Genomic DNA, 17,951 nt, shown 5'->3' with positions numbered 1-17,951 from the left:
TAGGTCTGTATGTGTTGTAGTTAGAGATAACTGATGTTGACATCATCAGGATAGGTCTGTATGTGTTGTAGTTAGAGATAACTGATGTTGACATCATCAGGATAGGTCTGTAGGTGTTCCAAATCATTAGACATTGATTCCATGCTGAACAGGGTGAGATTTTAGATTATTTTAGTAGTATTATTGCAAATGGCTGACAACACACACACACACACACACACACACACACACACACACACACACACACACACACACACACACACACACACACACACACACACACACACACACACACACACACACACACACACACTCGACAAGACGGAGCTTCTCTTTCTCCCCGGGAAAGCCTGCCAGCTCAAAGACCTCTCTATCACAACAACTCCACAGTGTCGCCCTCCCAGAGTGCAGAGAACCTTGACGTGACCCCCGGATAACACCCTGTCGTTCTCTGCAAACATCAAAGCAGTGACTCTCTCCTGCAGGTTCTTGCTCTATAACAGCCGTAGAGTACGACCCTACCTCACACAGGAAGCTGCGCAGGTCCTAATCCAAGCACTTGTCATCTCTCCTGTCTGGACTACAGCAACTCACTGTTGGCTGGGCTCCCCGCTTGTGCCATCAAACCCCTGCAACCTTTCCATGTTCTCCCATGTCACCCTGCTCCTCCGTACGCTCCGCTGGCTTCCAGTCGAAGCTGGCGTCCACTACAAGACCATGGTGCTTACCTACAGAACAGCAAGATAAACTGCCCCTCCCTACCTTCAGGCTGTGATCGAACCCTACATCCTAACCCGAACACTCCGTTCTGCCACCTCTGGTCTCTTGGTCCTCCCACCCCTACGGGAGAGCAGCTCCTGCTCAGCCCAGTCCAAGCTCTTCTCTGTCCTGGCACCCCAATGGTGGAACCAGCTTCCCCCTGAAGAGTCCCTGCCCTTCTTCTGAAAGCACCTGAAACCCAAACTCTTCAAAGAGTATCTTAAATACCCCAGCCCCCCCCCCCCCCCCCCCCCCCCCCTTCTAGCTTAGACTTTGCTCTGGATAAGAGCTTCTGCTGAATGATTCACATGTAAATTTTAATTTTAATGCATGTCCTCTCCATGTGGCTGCGCTGCTGTGTGTGTTTCTGTGTGCGTGTGACCTCTAACCCTCCAGTCTCTGTGTGTATATGACCTCTAAACCTCCAGTCTCTGTGTGTATATAACCTCTAAACCTCCAGTCTCTGTGTGTATATGACCTCTAACCCTCCAGTCTCTGTGTGTATATGACCTCTAACCCTCCAGTCTCTGTGTGTATATATGACCTCTAAACCTCCAGTCTCTGTGTGTATATAACCTCTAAACCTCCAGTCTCTGTGTGTATATGACCTCTAACCCTCCAGTCTCTGTGTGTATATGACCTCTAACCCTCCAGTCTCTGTGTGTATATGACCTCTAACCCTCCAGTCTGTGTATGTATATGACCTCTAACCCTCCAGTCTGTGTGTGTATATGACCTCTAACCCTCCAGTCTGTGTGTGTATATAACCTCTAAACCTCCAGTCTGTGTGTGTATATGACCTCTAACCCTCCAGTCTCTGTGTGTATATGACCTCTAACCCTCCAGTCTCTGTGTTCCGCCAGGTGACATGTCTCCAGGACTTCTTCGGTGACGAGGACATTTTCGTGGCGTGTGGACCGGAGAAATACCGTTACCAAGATGACTTCCAGCTGGAGGAGAATGGTAAGATACCTCACTTCCTGTGTGTGTGTGTGTGTGTGTGTGAGAGAGCCCCTGTCTCTTTCTTTGACTGTAAAACTTTTCCCTGTAAATTTACAGTATTATCCTTACCGTAAAACATATTAGAGCAGCGGTATCCAAACTAGGGGTCACGACCTCATATGGGATAATGGATACACAGAGAGTAACTGACAGCAAAAGATCTGAGCACAGAACTCTGAGATATATATATATATATATAACTTCCATTGTAAACTACATCAAACCACATCCATTGTGCTCATGCCTGTTCACAAAACAATGTGGAGATGTGAGATCAGAGCACGACAATACTCTATTTCATACCAAGGCTTGGTGGTTATCGACGGCGTGGAAAGAATTTCGGCATTGAGAGAGGAAGCGTTGTCATTCACAATGGATATGAAGGAAAAAGGAAACCGCACACTGCTCTTGATAGTATCACTGCTCTTGATAGTATCACTGCTCTTTAATAAGCTTTACGTATCGGCCTGACGGCCTTCGTCAGAGCTTTTGTGAGTTTTTTAAATCAGCACCCTCATGTAGACCTAGCCCCACCCACATCCGTTCCACGCATCGAAAGGGGTTGGAGGCAAAGGAAAAATAAATAAGTGCTACCAAACATAATAATATGCATTTCATAAATATTCAAATAAAAGTGTGTAAATAACACACATTAAACTTGTCTGTAAAACCACGACGAGGACATCGACCTACCGAGCAAGTTTTCATTAATCATTGGGTACATCGTACGAAAAACATCAGAGTCATCTTATACAGGCACATAATTCATGGTCAAATTCACAACATAACATACAGAGGCATTTCATCATTAAGACATTTAGGAAATATTGTCTAGAGGGTAAAAATCAAAAAAACATTCTCTGTTACTCAGAGTATTATTAATATCATCTCACAATGGATATAAAAAAACAAACTTTGTTAACTTTCTGTGAAAAGAAAATGTGGTCTCCTTGCCGATGTAACAGACATATCTGAGAAACTGAACGCAAGCAGGGGAAATACAAAAACATTCTACAGGTGAGTGACCGAATCAGCAACATCCGTTTTGACTGTGTTCCTGGGTCAGCTGACATGTGACATGCCGGTAAGTGAAATCAAAACAGCTGATCGAGCTGTCATGTGACCTAATGCTGCAGACAACACATTCGTCATGTGACCTAATGCTGCAGACAACACATTCGCAGGTTGCTATGGAGAAGATTTGGTTCTTGACTCAAATACTGTGCCGTCTCTCTCCGAGCATTAAAACTCATGCTACGTTGATTCAATGCTGTCGTCTGCATTAAAACTAATGGTACATTGATTCAATACTGTCGTCTGCATTAAAACTCATGGTACATTGATTCAATACTGTCATCTGCATTAAAACTCATGGTACGTTGATTCTATACTGTCGTCTGCATTAAAACTCATGGTACATTGATTCTATACTGTCGTCTGCATTAAAAACAAAATATCGATCCAGTTGGATGTGATAGGAGAGATGAGGCCCCCCCTGACTTTGAGAAGCTCCAACACGACATGCATCACGCCACACCCATCTCATTAGTGGTGGTGAGGTAAGAGACATTATGAGGTAAGAGACATTATGAGGTAAGAGACATTATGAGGTAACAGACATTATGAGGTAAGAGACATTATGAGGTAAGAGACATTATGAGGTAAGAGACATAATGAGGTAAGAGACATTATGAGGTAAGAGACATTATGAGGTAAGAGACATTATGAGGTAAGAGACATATTGAGGTAAGAGACATTATGAGGTAAGAGACATTATGAGGTAAGAGACATTATGAGGTAAGAGACATTATGAGGTAAGAGACATATTGAGGTAAGAGACATTATGAGGCAAGAGACATTAGACATTATGAGGTAAGAGACATTATGAGGTAAGAGACATTATGTCAGACTCATTTTAAATTGACTGCCATAGACCCACATTACAAAAGTTAACATTGGCTCTTAATTACGTCATTTGGTTGGCTCGTTGGCCAAAACCCCCTGAATTACAGCATTTTACAGTGAAACTCGACCAGTATTTTTGTAATATAGATGCTGTTATATATTTTACATTACTATTTTCCTAACTGTAAAACAAATTACAGCATACAGCATCCCTGCTGTAAATTTACAGTGAGTTCATCCCTGAAATCTAAATGTACAAATAAAAATGATAATATTTTACCTAAAATAGATTTATTCAAATTGTTAACAATATTTAAAAAATAATTAACAAAAGAAGTAACAATAGTTAACACATATATAACCAAAAAATAGCATCATTACAACACTAATTTAAAAACTATATTGTGTGCCTGTGTGTGTGGGATGTGGGGGAGGGAGAGACAAAACGAGAGAGAGGGAGATGGAGTTAAAATTGGGATTGGGTACAATCCTAGATCTATGATCAGGGGCGACTCTGTTCGGAGTAAGGGAGTTCAGAGGCAGTGAAACACACAACGGGACGGTTTGAGCAGGAGAGCATCCAGGAGAGAGAAGGCAGCGCAGCATCAGGTGTTCCTCATCGGGCTCCATAACAAACAACCTCAATTCTGATTGGTCAGCTCTTCTCACCCCAGGGACAAGCAAATAAAAAAGAAAGAACAGAATGAGAGACAGAGAGCACCAGGGCTGTTACTCTGTTGGTTAAAAGACAGGGGATAAGGGACATATCAAGCTGAGTATTGTGTAACAGTACTTACCTCCCTAGAGGTCTTCGTTCAACCTCAGTGTGCTCTTGGAAGAATGGGGCAAGGTAGTGTTTCAGAACAGCTGGCTTCCAGTGGGGCCACCTTGTCATCCATCAACTTGGGGTGATTGTAACCTTACAGCATATTATTCCAATACAGTTTATGAAATCAATTGAGGCATTGAACAAATACAAATAAGCACTGAGCACATTTTTGGTCTTGTGAACAGAAACGTGAATGTTGTGAGAATTTTGTGCAACTTCCAGCCTGTGTTTACAGTGAACACTGAGGCTCTACCCTTATGTAACCGATATGAAATGGCTAGTTAGTTAGCGGTGGTGCGCGCTAATAGCATTTCAATCAGTGACGTCACTCGCTCTGAGACTTGAAGTAGGGTTTCCCCTTGCGTTGCAAGGGCCGCGGCTTTTGTGGCGCGATGGGTAACGATGCTTCGTGGGGTGTCAGTTGTTGATGTGTGCAAGGGTCCCTGGTTCGAGCCCGGGTGAAGAGAGGGACGGAACCTACACTGTTACACTTACAGTTTTAGAAAGTAGCCAATACGCTATTGTGGCTATTGGAGCATAATGTAGGCCTACCAACAAAACCAATGGCGCGAACACAATGTAGGCTACCCCTCTGCCTATTAGGCTCCCGAGTGGCACAGCCGTCTAAGGCACTGCATCTCAGTGCTAGAGGTGTCATTACAGACCCTGGTTCGTTCCCAGGCTGTGTCACAACCAGCCATGATCTGGAGTCCCATAGGGCGGCGCACAATTGGCCCAGTGTTGTTAGGGGAGGGTTTGCCCTGGGTGGGCCATCATTGTAAAATAAGAATATGTTTTTTGACTGACTTGCCTAGTTAAACAAAGGTTAAATAAATATTGTTAGGTTCTTATTTTTCATAGTAAATAACTCACGGACACTAGAGAAGCTTTAACCAAGTTTAATTCTCACCAAAGGTTCTGTACAGCTGTAATTCAGACAACCCAACATTTCTCCCATCACAGATATGTATATCCCACTTAAGACACTCCTCCTTCTCTTCCATCCTCCCATCTTATGGTTCTACAGGAAAAGAGTAACAGGATACTAAACCTTTATTACTCCCTTCAGGGGATCTGACCTCACCTCCTGAACTCAACCCCTCCTTCACCTAATCCACAGATGTCCATCTGTCTCCCCTATATCAACACGGTGCTCTCCTCCCTTCCACCCAACACATTCCAAAGCCATCTGTCTTTCTACAGAGAACCATTCTTCTTCTCTATCATTTATTTAATATCTCAATGTTCAAAATGTCGAATCCAACTATGTATATACAGTGAGGGAAAAAATATTTGATCCCCTGCTGATTTTGTACGTTTGCCCACTGACAAAGAAATGATCAGTCTATAATTTTAATGGTAGGTTTATTTGAACAATGAGAGACAGAATAACAACAACAAAATCCAGAAAAACACATGTCAAAAATGTTATAAATTGATTTGCATTTTAATGAGGAAAATAAGTATTTGACCCCCTCTCAATCAGAAAGATTTCTGGCTCCCAGGTGTCTTTTATACAGGTAACGAGCTGAGATTAGGAGCACACTCTTAAAGGGAGCTTGTTACCTGTATAAAAGACACCTGTCCACAGAAGCAATCAATCAATCAGATTCCAAACTCTCCACCATGGCCAAGACCAAAGAGCTCTCCAAGGATGTCAGGGACAAGATTGTAGACCTACACAAGGCTGGAATGGGCTACAAGACCATCACCAAGCAGCTTGGTGAGAAGGTGACAACAGTTGGTGCCATTATTCGCAAATGGAAGAAACACAAAAGAACTGTCAATCTCCCTCGGCCTGGGGCTCCATGCAAGATCTCACCTCGTGGAGTTGCAATGATCATGAGAACGGTGAGGAATCAGCCCAGAACTACACGGGAGGATCTTGTCAATGATCTCAAGGCAGCTGGGACCATAGTCACCAAGAAAACAATTGGTAACACACTACGTCGTGAAGGACTGAAATCATGCAGCGCCCGCAAGGTCCCCCTGCTCAAGAAAGCACATATACTACGTACCCGTCTGAAGTTTGCCAATGAACATCTGAATGATTCAGTGGACAACTGGGTGAAAGTGTTGTGGTCAGATGAGACCAAAATGGAGCTCTTTGGCATCAACTCAACTCGCCGTGTTTGGAGGAGGAGGAATGCTGCCTATGACCCCAAGAACACCATCCCCACTGTCAAACATGGAGGTGGAAACATGCTTTGGGGGTGTTTTTCTGCTAAGGGGACAGGACAACTTCACCGCATCAAAGGGACAATGGACGGGGCCATGTACCGTCAAATCTTGGGTGAGAACCTCCTTCCCTCAGCCAGGGCATTGAAAATGGGTTGTGGATGGATATTCAAGCATGACAATGACCCAAATCACACGGCCAAGGCAACAAAGGAGTGGCTCAAGAAGAAGCACATTAAGGTCCTGGAGTGGCCTAGCCAGTCTCCAGACCTCAATCCCATAGAAAATCTGTGGAGGGAGCTGAAGGTTGGAGTTGCCAAACGTCAGCCTCGAAACCTTAACCTCTCTGGCGCAGGTGGGACGAATTCGTCCCACCTACGTAACAGCCACCTGAATCCAGTGGCGCGATTTTTGAATCGTTTGAAATACTATTACTTCAATTTCTCAAACATATGACTATTTTACAGCTATTTAAAGACAAGACTCTCGTTAATCTAACCACACTGTCCGATTTCAAAAAGGCTTTACAACGAAAGCAAAACATTAGATTATGTCAGGAGAGTGCCTAGCCAGAAATAATCAGACACCCATTTTTCAAGCTAGCATATAATGTCACATAAACCCAAACCACAGCTAAATGCAGCACTAACCTTTTATGATCTTCATCAGATGACACACCTAGGACATTATGTTATACAATACATGCATGTCTGTTCAATCAAGTTCATATTTATATCAAAAAACAGCTTTTTACATTAGCATGTGACGTTCAGAAAAAGCATACCCCCCGCAAACTTCCGGGGAATTTACTAACAGTTTGCTAAATTACTCACGATAAACGTTCACAAAAAGCACAACAATTATTTTAAGAATTATAGATACATTACTCCTCTATGCACTCGATATGTCCGATTTTAAAATAGGTTTTCGGATGAAGCACATTTTGCAATATTCTAAGTACATAGCCCAGCCATCACGGGCTAGCTATTTAGACACCCACCCAGTTCAGCCTTCACCAAAATCACATTTCCTATAAGAAAAATGCTCTTACCTTTCCTGTTCTTCGTCAGAATGCACTCCCAGGACTTCTACTTCAATAACAAATGTAGGTTTGGTCCCAAATAATCCATCGTTATGTTCCATCAGCGACGTTTTGTTCGTGCGTTCTAGACACTATCAGAATACTAAATCACGGTCAGGAGCATGGCGCATGACGTGACAAAAAATGTCTAAATATTCCATTACCGTACTTCGAAGCATGTCAACCGCTGTTTAAAATCAATTTTTATGCCATTTATCTCGTAGAAAAGCGATAATATTCCGACCGGGAATCTGCAATAAGCTAAACAGCCGAATGAAATTTCTCCACGGGGACGAATCGCGCATGCGCCTTATTCCATTGTCACCTAAAGGGACACTTGGAAAAGGCGATAATCTGTTTCAGCCTGAGGCTGCCTCGTCATCGTTCCTGTTTTTCCCGGGTTCTGAGAGCCTATTGGAGCCCTAGGAATTGTCACGTTACAGCTAAGATCCTTACTCTTCAATAAACAGAGGCAAGAAGAACAACTCCTTGTCAGACAGGCCACTTCCTGCATGAAACCTTCTCAGATTTTTGCCTGCCATAGGAGTTCTGTTATACTCACAGACACCATTCAAACAGTTTTAGAAACTTTAGGGTGTTTTCTATCCAAACCTGAACAATAATATGCATATTCTAGCTTCTGAGTTGGTGTAGGAGGCAGTTAAAAATGGGCACATATTTTTTCCAAAATTCTCAATACTGCCCCCTAGCCCAAACAGGTTAATGACTTGGAGAAGATCTGCAAAGAGGAGTGGGACAAAATCCCGCCTGAGATGTGTGCTACAACTTCAAGAAACGTCTGACCTCTGTGATTGCCAACAAGGGTTTTGCCACCAAGTACTAAGTCATGTTTTTGCAGAGGGGTCAAATACTTATTTCCCTCATTAAAATGCAAATCATTTTAGAACATTTTTGACATGCGTTTTCTGATTTTTTTTGCTGTTATTCTGTCTCTCATTGTTCAAATAAACCTACCATTAAAATTATAGACTGATCATTTCTTTGTCAGTGGGCAAATGTACAAAATCAGCAGGGGATCAAATATTTTTTTCCCTCACTGTATATATTTGGCTTATATGCATATTCAAACCTGTCACAAAATACAAAACTGCCCCTTTCATTAAGACATAAGCTTTTTACCAGACTGGCTTTTCAAAGACAGCTTGAAATGTAGCCTACATTGACCTATACTTACCTAGAACTGGGCTAATAACTTGCTAACTAGCAAAGAATAACAATGAAATCACAATCATCTTGCAAAGTTAGATTTGTTTTGGTTTGTTGCATTCAAAAAGGGCCTTATGTAATGTTGATTCGATCGCAGAAAACAAACACTAATCTACATAGTGCAAACTCAGTGAAATCTCTTGTGTCTCTGCACAGCCTGGCATTTGTTCCTGCGCGGCAATCCTGGAGGTGAGTGGTCACGTGGTCACACAGCTCAGAGAGAATATTGCTCTCAACATTTTCCTTTCTAGCTGTGCCACCAAATGTTTGAATACTACTGGTACAGTGAACAGGTGTAGCTGATACTTTAACAATGTTGTTTCAATGTAACTAGGCAAGTCAGTTAATAACAAATTCTTATTTACGATGATGGCCTACCGGTGGAACAGGGGCAGAAGAACAGATTTTTTACCTTGTCAGCTCAGGGATTCAATCCAGCAACCTTTCTGTTACTGGCCCAACGCTCTAACCACTAGGCTACCTGCCGCCCAATCGAACACCTGGTTAGCGGGGAGAGGATATACGGACACTCCTGGCCTGCAAAACGATGACAATATGTCGAGCAACTGAGAGCCTCAGCCGAGTGGAGACGTCTAGATGGCTACCAACCGAATCACACAGGGTTTTAAAGGCCGAGGACATTGTGTCCCGGAGTGGTTGGCGTTCCTGTCCTCCCCATTTAGTAGACTGTAACAGTGACATCTAGATGGCTACCAATATTAGTTATTCCTTGTGTAGGCTGCTATCCTACTTGAAATATAATCTTTGGAGAGAAACAAATGTGCCTAGTTACTAGCTACTGTCGCCGACACTGATAAAGCTGCCCAGTGGAAGCACCTTAGGTCAGCAGATACAACACTGGTCATTCACACCTGCTTTATCGGCTCCCGAGTAGTTTAACAGCCCAAGATGTGGTGGTTTATGTGGCATGTCAATCCGAAAAAGAACGTTGGGTCATATCGGTTTAACTGCTAGAAACAAGCCATGTTCTCTGTAGTAGTGGTGACAACATAGATGTCACAAATCTGCACTCTGCTTATTCTCTGTGGACTCGGTACAGCCTTCTCCTGGCCTGACCTGACGTTCTCCTGACCTGACGTTCTCCTGACCTGACGTTCTCCTGACCTGACGTTCTCCTGACCTGACGTTCTCCTGACCTGACGTTCTCCTGACCTGACGTTCTCCTGACCTGACGTTCTCCTGACCTGACGTTCTCCTGACCTGACGTCTCCTGACCTGACGTTCTCCTGACCTGACGTGACGTTCTCCTGACCTGACGTTCTCCTGACCTGACGTTCTCCTGACCTGACGTTCTCCTGACCTGACGTTCTCCTGACCTGACGTTCTCCTGACCTGGCGTTCTCCTGACCTGACGTTCTCCTGACCTGACGTTCTCCTGACCTGACGTTCTCCTGACCTGACGTTCTCCTGACCTGACGTTCTCCTGACCTGACGTTCTCCTGACCTGACGTTCTCCTGACCTGACGTTCTCCTGACCTGACATTTGTTACGAACCGGCTCAGAGTTCGCAACAAAAGGGAGACAACGTGGAGACAAGGAGTATCAAAAATATATATTTATTAGATACCATAACTAGCACAACCAAAAACAAGGTGTCTGCATGGAGAGAGTCTTCTCAATGACTGTGGAAGAGGTGTCTTTATCCTGGGACACACCCGAGCCCAGGTGTTTCCCATCAAGCTGACGACCCTTCCAACTCCGCCCACTGGTCATCCTAATAAGGAACAAGAGCAAAGAGCGAAAATACAGCAGACAGAGTGGGAGGGTCGTCACACCCCCCCCATAAAACCGGGGACCAACAAGGGCCCCGGAACAACGTACCAGTCTCTGCGTCCCAAATTGACAAGGGGTTAAATGTTCACAGTTCCACCTGCCCCAACCAACCTCCTCCCCAGACCTCAGCAACCTTTACACAGGAAGCAACTTTTAAGAGGAAAGAAAACGAGACCAGGAGGGAACAGACAGGAACGACAGAACATGACAACCCCAAACAACGGTCAGTCACGTAAATATTCAGGAACAGGGCGCACGAGAGAGTGCATCAGCAATCACGTTACCAGTTCACCGGATATGCCTCACATCGAGAAGGAAGGATTGTAAAAATAAACACCATCTCATTATCCTCTGATTAGGACACATCATGGACCCTTCAAAGTGTTGTAGCGCCCAAATGAGTGCTAGCACTTCTTTTTCCATGACCGAGTAGTTCAACTGATAACGGTTAAACTTTTTTGGAAAAGAAACTACCAGGGCTCTCAACCCCAAATTGACACCGGCCTCTGCGTCCCAAATTGACACCGGCCTCTGCGTCCCAAATTGACACCGGCCTCTGCGTCCCAAATTGACACCGGCCTCTGCGTCCCAAATTGACGAGGTTACATGTTCACCTTCCACTTGCCCCAGCCAACCTCCTTCTCCCCGGACCTCAGCAACCTTTGTGCACAGGAAGCAACATTTAAGAGGAAAGGAGAACACAAGACCAGGAGGGAACAGACAGGAAAGTTAGAACATGACAAAACCAAACAATGGTCAGTCACATAACACTCAGGAACAGGGCACACAAGAGACCGTATCAGCTACAAACGCAAACAACATCTCCCAACGGTTCATAGTCACTTCTCAACGTTTCAGTCATTTCCCAACGGTTCATAGTCACTGCAACGGTTCATAGTCACTGCAACGGTTCATAGTCACTGCAACGGTTCATAGTCACTGCAACGGTTCATAGTCACTGCAACGGTTCATAGTCACTGCAACGGTTCATAGTCACTCCAACGGTTCATAGTCACTCCAACGGTTCATAGTCACTCCAACGGTTCATAGTCACTCCAACGGTTCATAGTCACTCCAACGGTTCATAGTCACTCCAACGGTTCATAGTCACTCCAACGATTCATAGTCACTCCAACGATTCTCCAACGATTCATGCTGAGCACACCAGACCACAACAAGAGAACACAATCACACCGGCACCACAGAAAAGAGATGAGAAATGGAGCTTCCCCAAAACCTACAATAACTCAACCCTAGTCTTCATGCAGATTTGCGGTGGGTAATTATGCACTGTAGCCCGCTGGCGAGGAAGTAACCCCCCAGCACGCTGGTAGATTCCACCAAGCCACGGATGTGCCCCCGAGACAACTGCTCAGTCCACAGACACCACACAAAAACAACAAACATTAAGAATGCCCAACATATTCCAAAATGAAACACGTCGCTAAGCCTATCAGGGGAAAAAGGCTATAGCTCCGGGTAGTAAGTTTCACTACCCTATCCAAATCTCCCACCGAGGTACACAGCTGATTGTACTCACCTCCTCAGACCAATGTCCCAACAGCGAGTAGAACAAGCATTTCCAGGCTAGGCAGGGGCCTGGAAACTAACCAATGTACTCTCTCCAACCCAGCACACAAACCAAACAAACAAAGGCAACCAGTACTGAGCCCCAAACTCAAACAAACAAACAAAGCACCTCAATTTAACATACCTCCACGTTTTCTCCCAACCACAAGTTCAAGTATCCCGGATGAGCCTCCACTTGTTACGAACCGGCTCAGAGTTCGCAACAAAAGGGAGACAACGTGGAGACAAGGAGTATCAAAAATATATATTTATTAGATACCATAACTAGCACAACCAAAAACAAGGTGTCTGCATGGAGAGAGTCTTCTCAATGACTGTGGAAGAGGTGTCTTTATCCTGGGACACACCCGAGCCCAAGTGTTTCCCATCAAGCTGACGACCCTTCCAACTCCGCCCACTGGTCATCCTAATAAGGAACAAGAGCAAAGAGCGAAAATACAGCAGACAGAGTGGGAGGGTCGTCACACATTCTCCTGGTCTGAGATTCTCCTGACCTGATATTCTCCTGACCTGACATTCTCCTGACCTGACATTCTCCTGAGCTGACATTTACCTAACCTGACATTCTCCTGATCTGACATTCTCCTGACCTGACATTCTCCTCGTCTGAGATTCTCCTGATCTGACATTCTCCTGACCTGACATTCTCCTGATCTGACATTCTCCTGATCTGACATTCTCCTGACCTGACATTCTCCTGATCTGACATTCTCCTGATCTGACATTCTCCTGACCTGAGATTCTCCTGACCTGAGATTCTCCTGACGTGACATTCTCCTGACCTGACATTCTCCTGAGCTGACATTCTCCTGATCTGACATTCTCCTGATCTGACATTCTCTTTATGCTGACATTCTCCTGACCTGACAAACTCCTGATCTGACATTTACCTAAACTGACATTCTCCTGATCTGATATTCTCCTGACCTGACATTCTCCTGGTCTGAGATTCTCCTGACCTGACATTCTCCTGGTCTGAGATTCTCCTGACCTGACATTCTCCTGAGCTGACATTCTCCTGATCTGACATTCTCCTGGTCTAACATTCTCTTTATGCTGACATTCTCCTGACCTGACATTCTCCTGACCTGACATTCTCCTGACCTGACATTCTCCTAACCTGACATACTCCTGATCTGACATTTTCCTAACCTGACATTCTCCTGAGCTGATGTTCTCCTGACCTGACATTCTCCTAACCTGACGTTCTCCTGACCTGATATTCTCCTGACCTGACGTTCTCCTGATCTGACATTCTCCTGAGCTGACAATCTCCTTACTTGACATTCTCCTGATCTGATTTTCTCCTGATCTGACATTCTCCTGATCTGACATTCTCCTGACCTGACATTCTCCTGACCTGACGTTCTCCTGACCTGACGTTCTCCTGAGCTGATGTTCTCCTGACCTGACGTTCTCCTGATCTGACATTCCCCTGACCTGACATTTACCTAACCTGACATTCTCCTGACCTGACATTCTCCTGACCTGACATTCTCCTGACCTGACATTCTCCTGAGCTGACATTCTCCTGACCTGACATTCTCCTGATCTGACATTCTCCTGGTCTGAGATTCTCCTGACCTGATATTCTCCTGACCTGACATTCTCCTGACCTGACATTCTCCTGAGCTGACATTTACCTAACCTGACATTCTCCTGATCTGACATTCTCCTGACCTGACATTCTCCTGACCTGACATTCTCCTGACCTGAGATTCTCCTGACCTGACATTGTCCTGACCTGACATTCTCCTGGTCTGACATTCTCCTGATCTGACATTCTCCTGACCGGACATTCTCCTGACCTGACATTCTCCTGGTCTGACATTCTCCTGATCTGACATTCTTCTGACCTGACATTCTCCTGACCTGACATTCTCTTTATGCTGACATTCTCCTGACCTGACATTCTCCTGACCTGACATTCTCCTGACCTGACATTCTCTTTATGCTGACATGCTCCTGATCTGACATTTTCCTAACCTGACATTCTCCTGACCTGACATTCTCTTTATGCTGACATTCTCATAACCTGACATTCTTCTGACCTGACATTCTCCATACTTGATATTCTCCTGACCTGACATTCTCCTGATCTGACATTCTCCTGACCTGACATTTTCCTGATCTGACATTCTCCTGATCTGACATTCTCCTGACTCGACATTCTCCTGACCTGACATTCTCCTGAGCTGAGATTCTCCTGACCTGACATTCTCCTGACCTGACATTCTCCTGAGCTGCCGTTCTCCTGACCTGACATTCTCCTGGTCTGAGATTCTCCTGACCTGACATTCTCCTGACCTGACATTCTCCTGACCTGACATTCTCTTTATGCTGACATTCTCCTAACCTGACATTCTCCTGACCTGACATTCTCCTGATCTGACATTCTCCTGACCTGACATTCTCCTGACCTGACATTCTCTTTATGCTGACATTCTCCTAACCTGACATTCTCCTGACCTGACATTCTCTTTATGCTGACATTCTCCTAACCTGACATTCTCCTGACCTGACATTCTCCTGACCTGACATTCTCCTGACCTGAGTGCCCCACTAAACATCGTCCAACATGCAACGAACCACACAAAGAGTTCCCTAGCATCAGGCTAGCCTCTGATCTGTGTCTACTCATCTCTTTATATCTTCATCCCCTCTCTCTTCTTTCTCATTTTCTCTCACCCACCTGCTTTCTTTCCATCTTGCTCCCTTCTCTCTCTTTCATCTGTGTGTCTGTCTGTCTGTCTGTCTCTCTCAATTCAATTTCAATTCAAGGGGCTTTATTGGCATGGGAAACATTGCCAAAGCAAGTGAATTAGATGATAAACAGTAAACATTTTACAGTAAACATTACTCACAAAGGTTTCAAAAGAATAAAGACATTTCAAATATCATATTATGTCTATGTCAAGTGTTGTAACGATGTGCAAATAGTTGAAAATAAATTAACATAAATATGGGTTGTATTTACAATGGTGTTTGGGTCACGTTGTCGAAAGGAGCAGACCAAAGTGCAGTGTGGTTGTAGTTCCACATTTTATTTAATCCGTGAAACTTTGCAATACATAAATAACTGAATATGACAAAACAACAAACCGTGACGCAGAGAGAAACAAACACTACTCAAAATATAATCACCCACAAAACCCAGGAAGAAAAACCCTACTTAAATATGATCTCCAATTAGAGACAAAGAGGACCAGCTGCCTCCAATTGGAGATCAACCCAAAAAACAACAACATAGAAATAGAAAAACTAGAACTTAAGCATAGAAATACAAAACATAGAAAAACACAAAACACCCCCTGTCACGCCCTGACCTACTCTACCATAGAAAATAACCTCTTACTATGGTCAGGACGTGACAGTTTGTTCTTCATTGGTTGCCCTTTTCTTGTGGAAACAGGTCACAAGTCCTGCTGCTGTGATGACATTCATGGCACACTGTGGTATTTCACCCAATAGATATGAGAGTTGATCAAAATTGGATTTGTTTTTTGAATTCTGAGGTAAATATGTGTCTCTAATATGGTCATACATTTGGCAGGAGGTTAGGAAGTGCAGCTCAGTTCCCACCTCCTTTTGTTGGCAGTGTGCACATAGCCTGTCTTCTCTTGAGTGCCTGGTCTGCCTTCGGCGGCCTTTCTCAATAGCAAGGCTACCTAGTCTATACATAGTCAAAGATTTCCTTCATTTTGGGTCAGTCACAGAGGTCATGTATTCCGCCGCTGTGTACTCTCTGTTTAGGGCCAAATAGCGTTCTAGTTTTGTTAATTCTTTCCAATGTGTCAAGTAATTATCTTTTTGTTTCCTCATGATTTGTTTGGGTCTAATTGTGTTGCTGTCCTAGGGCTCTGTGAGGTCTGTTTGTGTCTGTGGGGTCTCTCTCTCTCTCTCTCTCTCTCTCTCTCTCTCTCTCTCTCTCTCTCTCTCAGAGGGGAGTTCTGATGTGACACTAACTGACATCCCTCTTGATCCATCTCGTAGCCTGACGTCCTCTCCTCTCCTCTCCTCTCCTCTCCTCTCCTCTCCTCTCCTCTCCTCTCCTCTCCTCTCCTTTCCTCTCCTCTCCTCTCCTCTCCTCTCCTCTCCTCTCTCCTCTCCTCTCCTCTCCTCCCTGTGTGTGCCATTGTTATGTTGTTCAGTGTGTAACACCCTCTGTGCTTTTCAAATGTCCAGACCCCTCGTCCTCCTATACACAATTATTTTAAGTAGTACACTGTGTGTGTGTGTGTGTGTGTGTGTGTGTGTGTGTGAGTGTGTGTGTGTGTGTGTGTGTGTGTGTGTGTGTGTGCGTGGTATTTGAAAAGTACAGAACACCATCTTGCTCAGATCTCTTGTTTTTGTATTTCAGTTTAATATTTCAATTCAGAGGTGCCTGTAGATGGGAATTATTATCTTCCTCCTCAGCTCTCCTCGGTGTCTGTAGAACAGAACATTCTGCCAACCCCTCATCTCTCACACACACACACACACACACACACACACACACACACACACACACACACACACACACACACACACACACACACACACACACGGACACACACACACATACACACACACACACACACACGGACACACGGACACACACACACACACACGGACACACGGACACACACACACACACACGGACACACACACACACGGACACACGGACACACACACACACACGGACACACACACGGACACGGACACACACACACACACACACACACGGACACACACGGACACACACACGGACACGGACACACCCACACCCACACACCCACACCCACACACACACACCCACACACACACACACACATACTCGTCCCACCAGTCTCTCGCGTACACACCTCCCTCCAATCTTCACAGCATTGCTTTTTTCCCTCCCCTGTTTCCTCTCAGTTTCTAAGGGAGGAGAGACAGACTAGAGAGATGGACAGGATGTGAGATAGAAGGGGGGGGGGGTAAATGAAGTGGAAGACGGAATGAAATACAGGGGGTGAGAAGAACAGATGACAGAGATGGACAGATAGAGAGAGAGAAGGAGGATTGGTATTAAGTCTAAGTTAATCAGAGTGCTTTTTCTCCTCCTGTGGGTCAGTCAGAGCCACGTGAAGTCTTAGTTTCTTTTAAACTAATGTAATCTGGCTTAACAAAGGGGCGACTGGAACAGACTGGAACAGATGAAGTCTGCCCAAGGCCAGTTTCTCAGAGCCAAGATGGCATTGACGGGGCAGAAGAACTTTGTCAAACTGGGTGACTGGTTACAGGTTGAGACTGGGAATGTCTATCTTATTTGAGTGACTGGGCGACTATTTGAGCCGTAATGGAGAGTTAGATAGTTGAAGTCGAAGCCATACTGCCCTCCATTTTGGGGAGACTGGTGCCTGGTGGCTGAGGATGCCGGCGACTCTCTGTAAAGGTCTTTGGACTCAATTCAGTCAAACCACTTAATGCTGTGTTTAAACTAGAGAATAAAATCTAGTATTTATAGCTGCTTTCTTCTAGGTTAAAATACTGCTTGTGGTTTGTGCTACTCGCACGTACGCACACACACACACACACACACACACACACACACACACACACACA

The 17,951-nt window shown here is 44.7% G+C and overlaps 1 protein-coding gene across 1 annotated transcript in view; it reads left to right on the top strand.

Annotated features, from left to right (window-relative positions):
• Positions 1 to 1,580: 1,580 nt before the first annotated feature.
• Positions 1,581 to 17,951, top strand: part of LOC115202664 (neuronal migration protein doublecortin-like) — a 22,470-nt gene continuing 6,099 nt past the window's right edge. The window contains exon 1 of the mRNA XM_029766739.1: positions 1,581 to 1,722. Within this exon, the coding sequence (XP_029622599.1) occupies positions 1,587 to 1,722 (136 nt within the window). The 5' untranslated portion in view covers positions 1,581 to 1,586. The remainder of the gene's footprint in view (positions 1,723 to 17,951) is intronic.

Source organism: Salmo trutta, chromosome 12 (genome assembly GCF_901001165.1).
Source record: "Salmo trutta chromosome 12, fSalTru1.1, whole genome shotgun sequence".
NCBI lineage: Eukaryota > Metazoa > Chordata > Actinopteri > Salmoniformes > Salmonidae > Salmo > Salmo trutta.
Note: the sequence above shows the minus strand (reverse complement) of the source record. Positions and strands in the feature narration are given on the sequence as shown.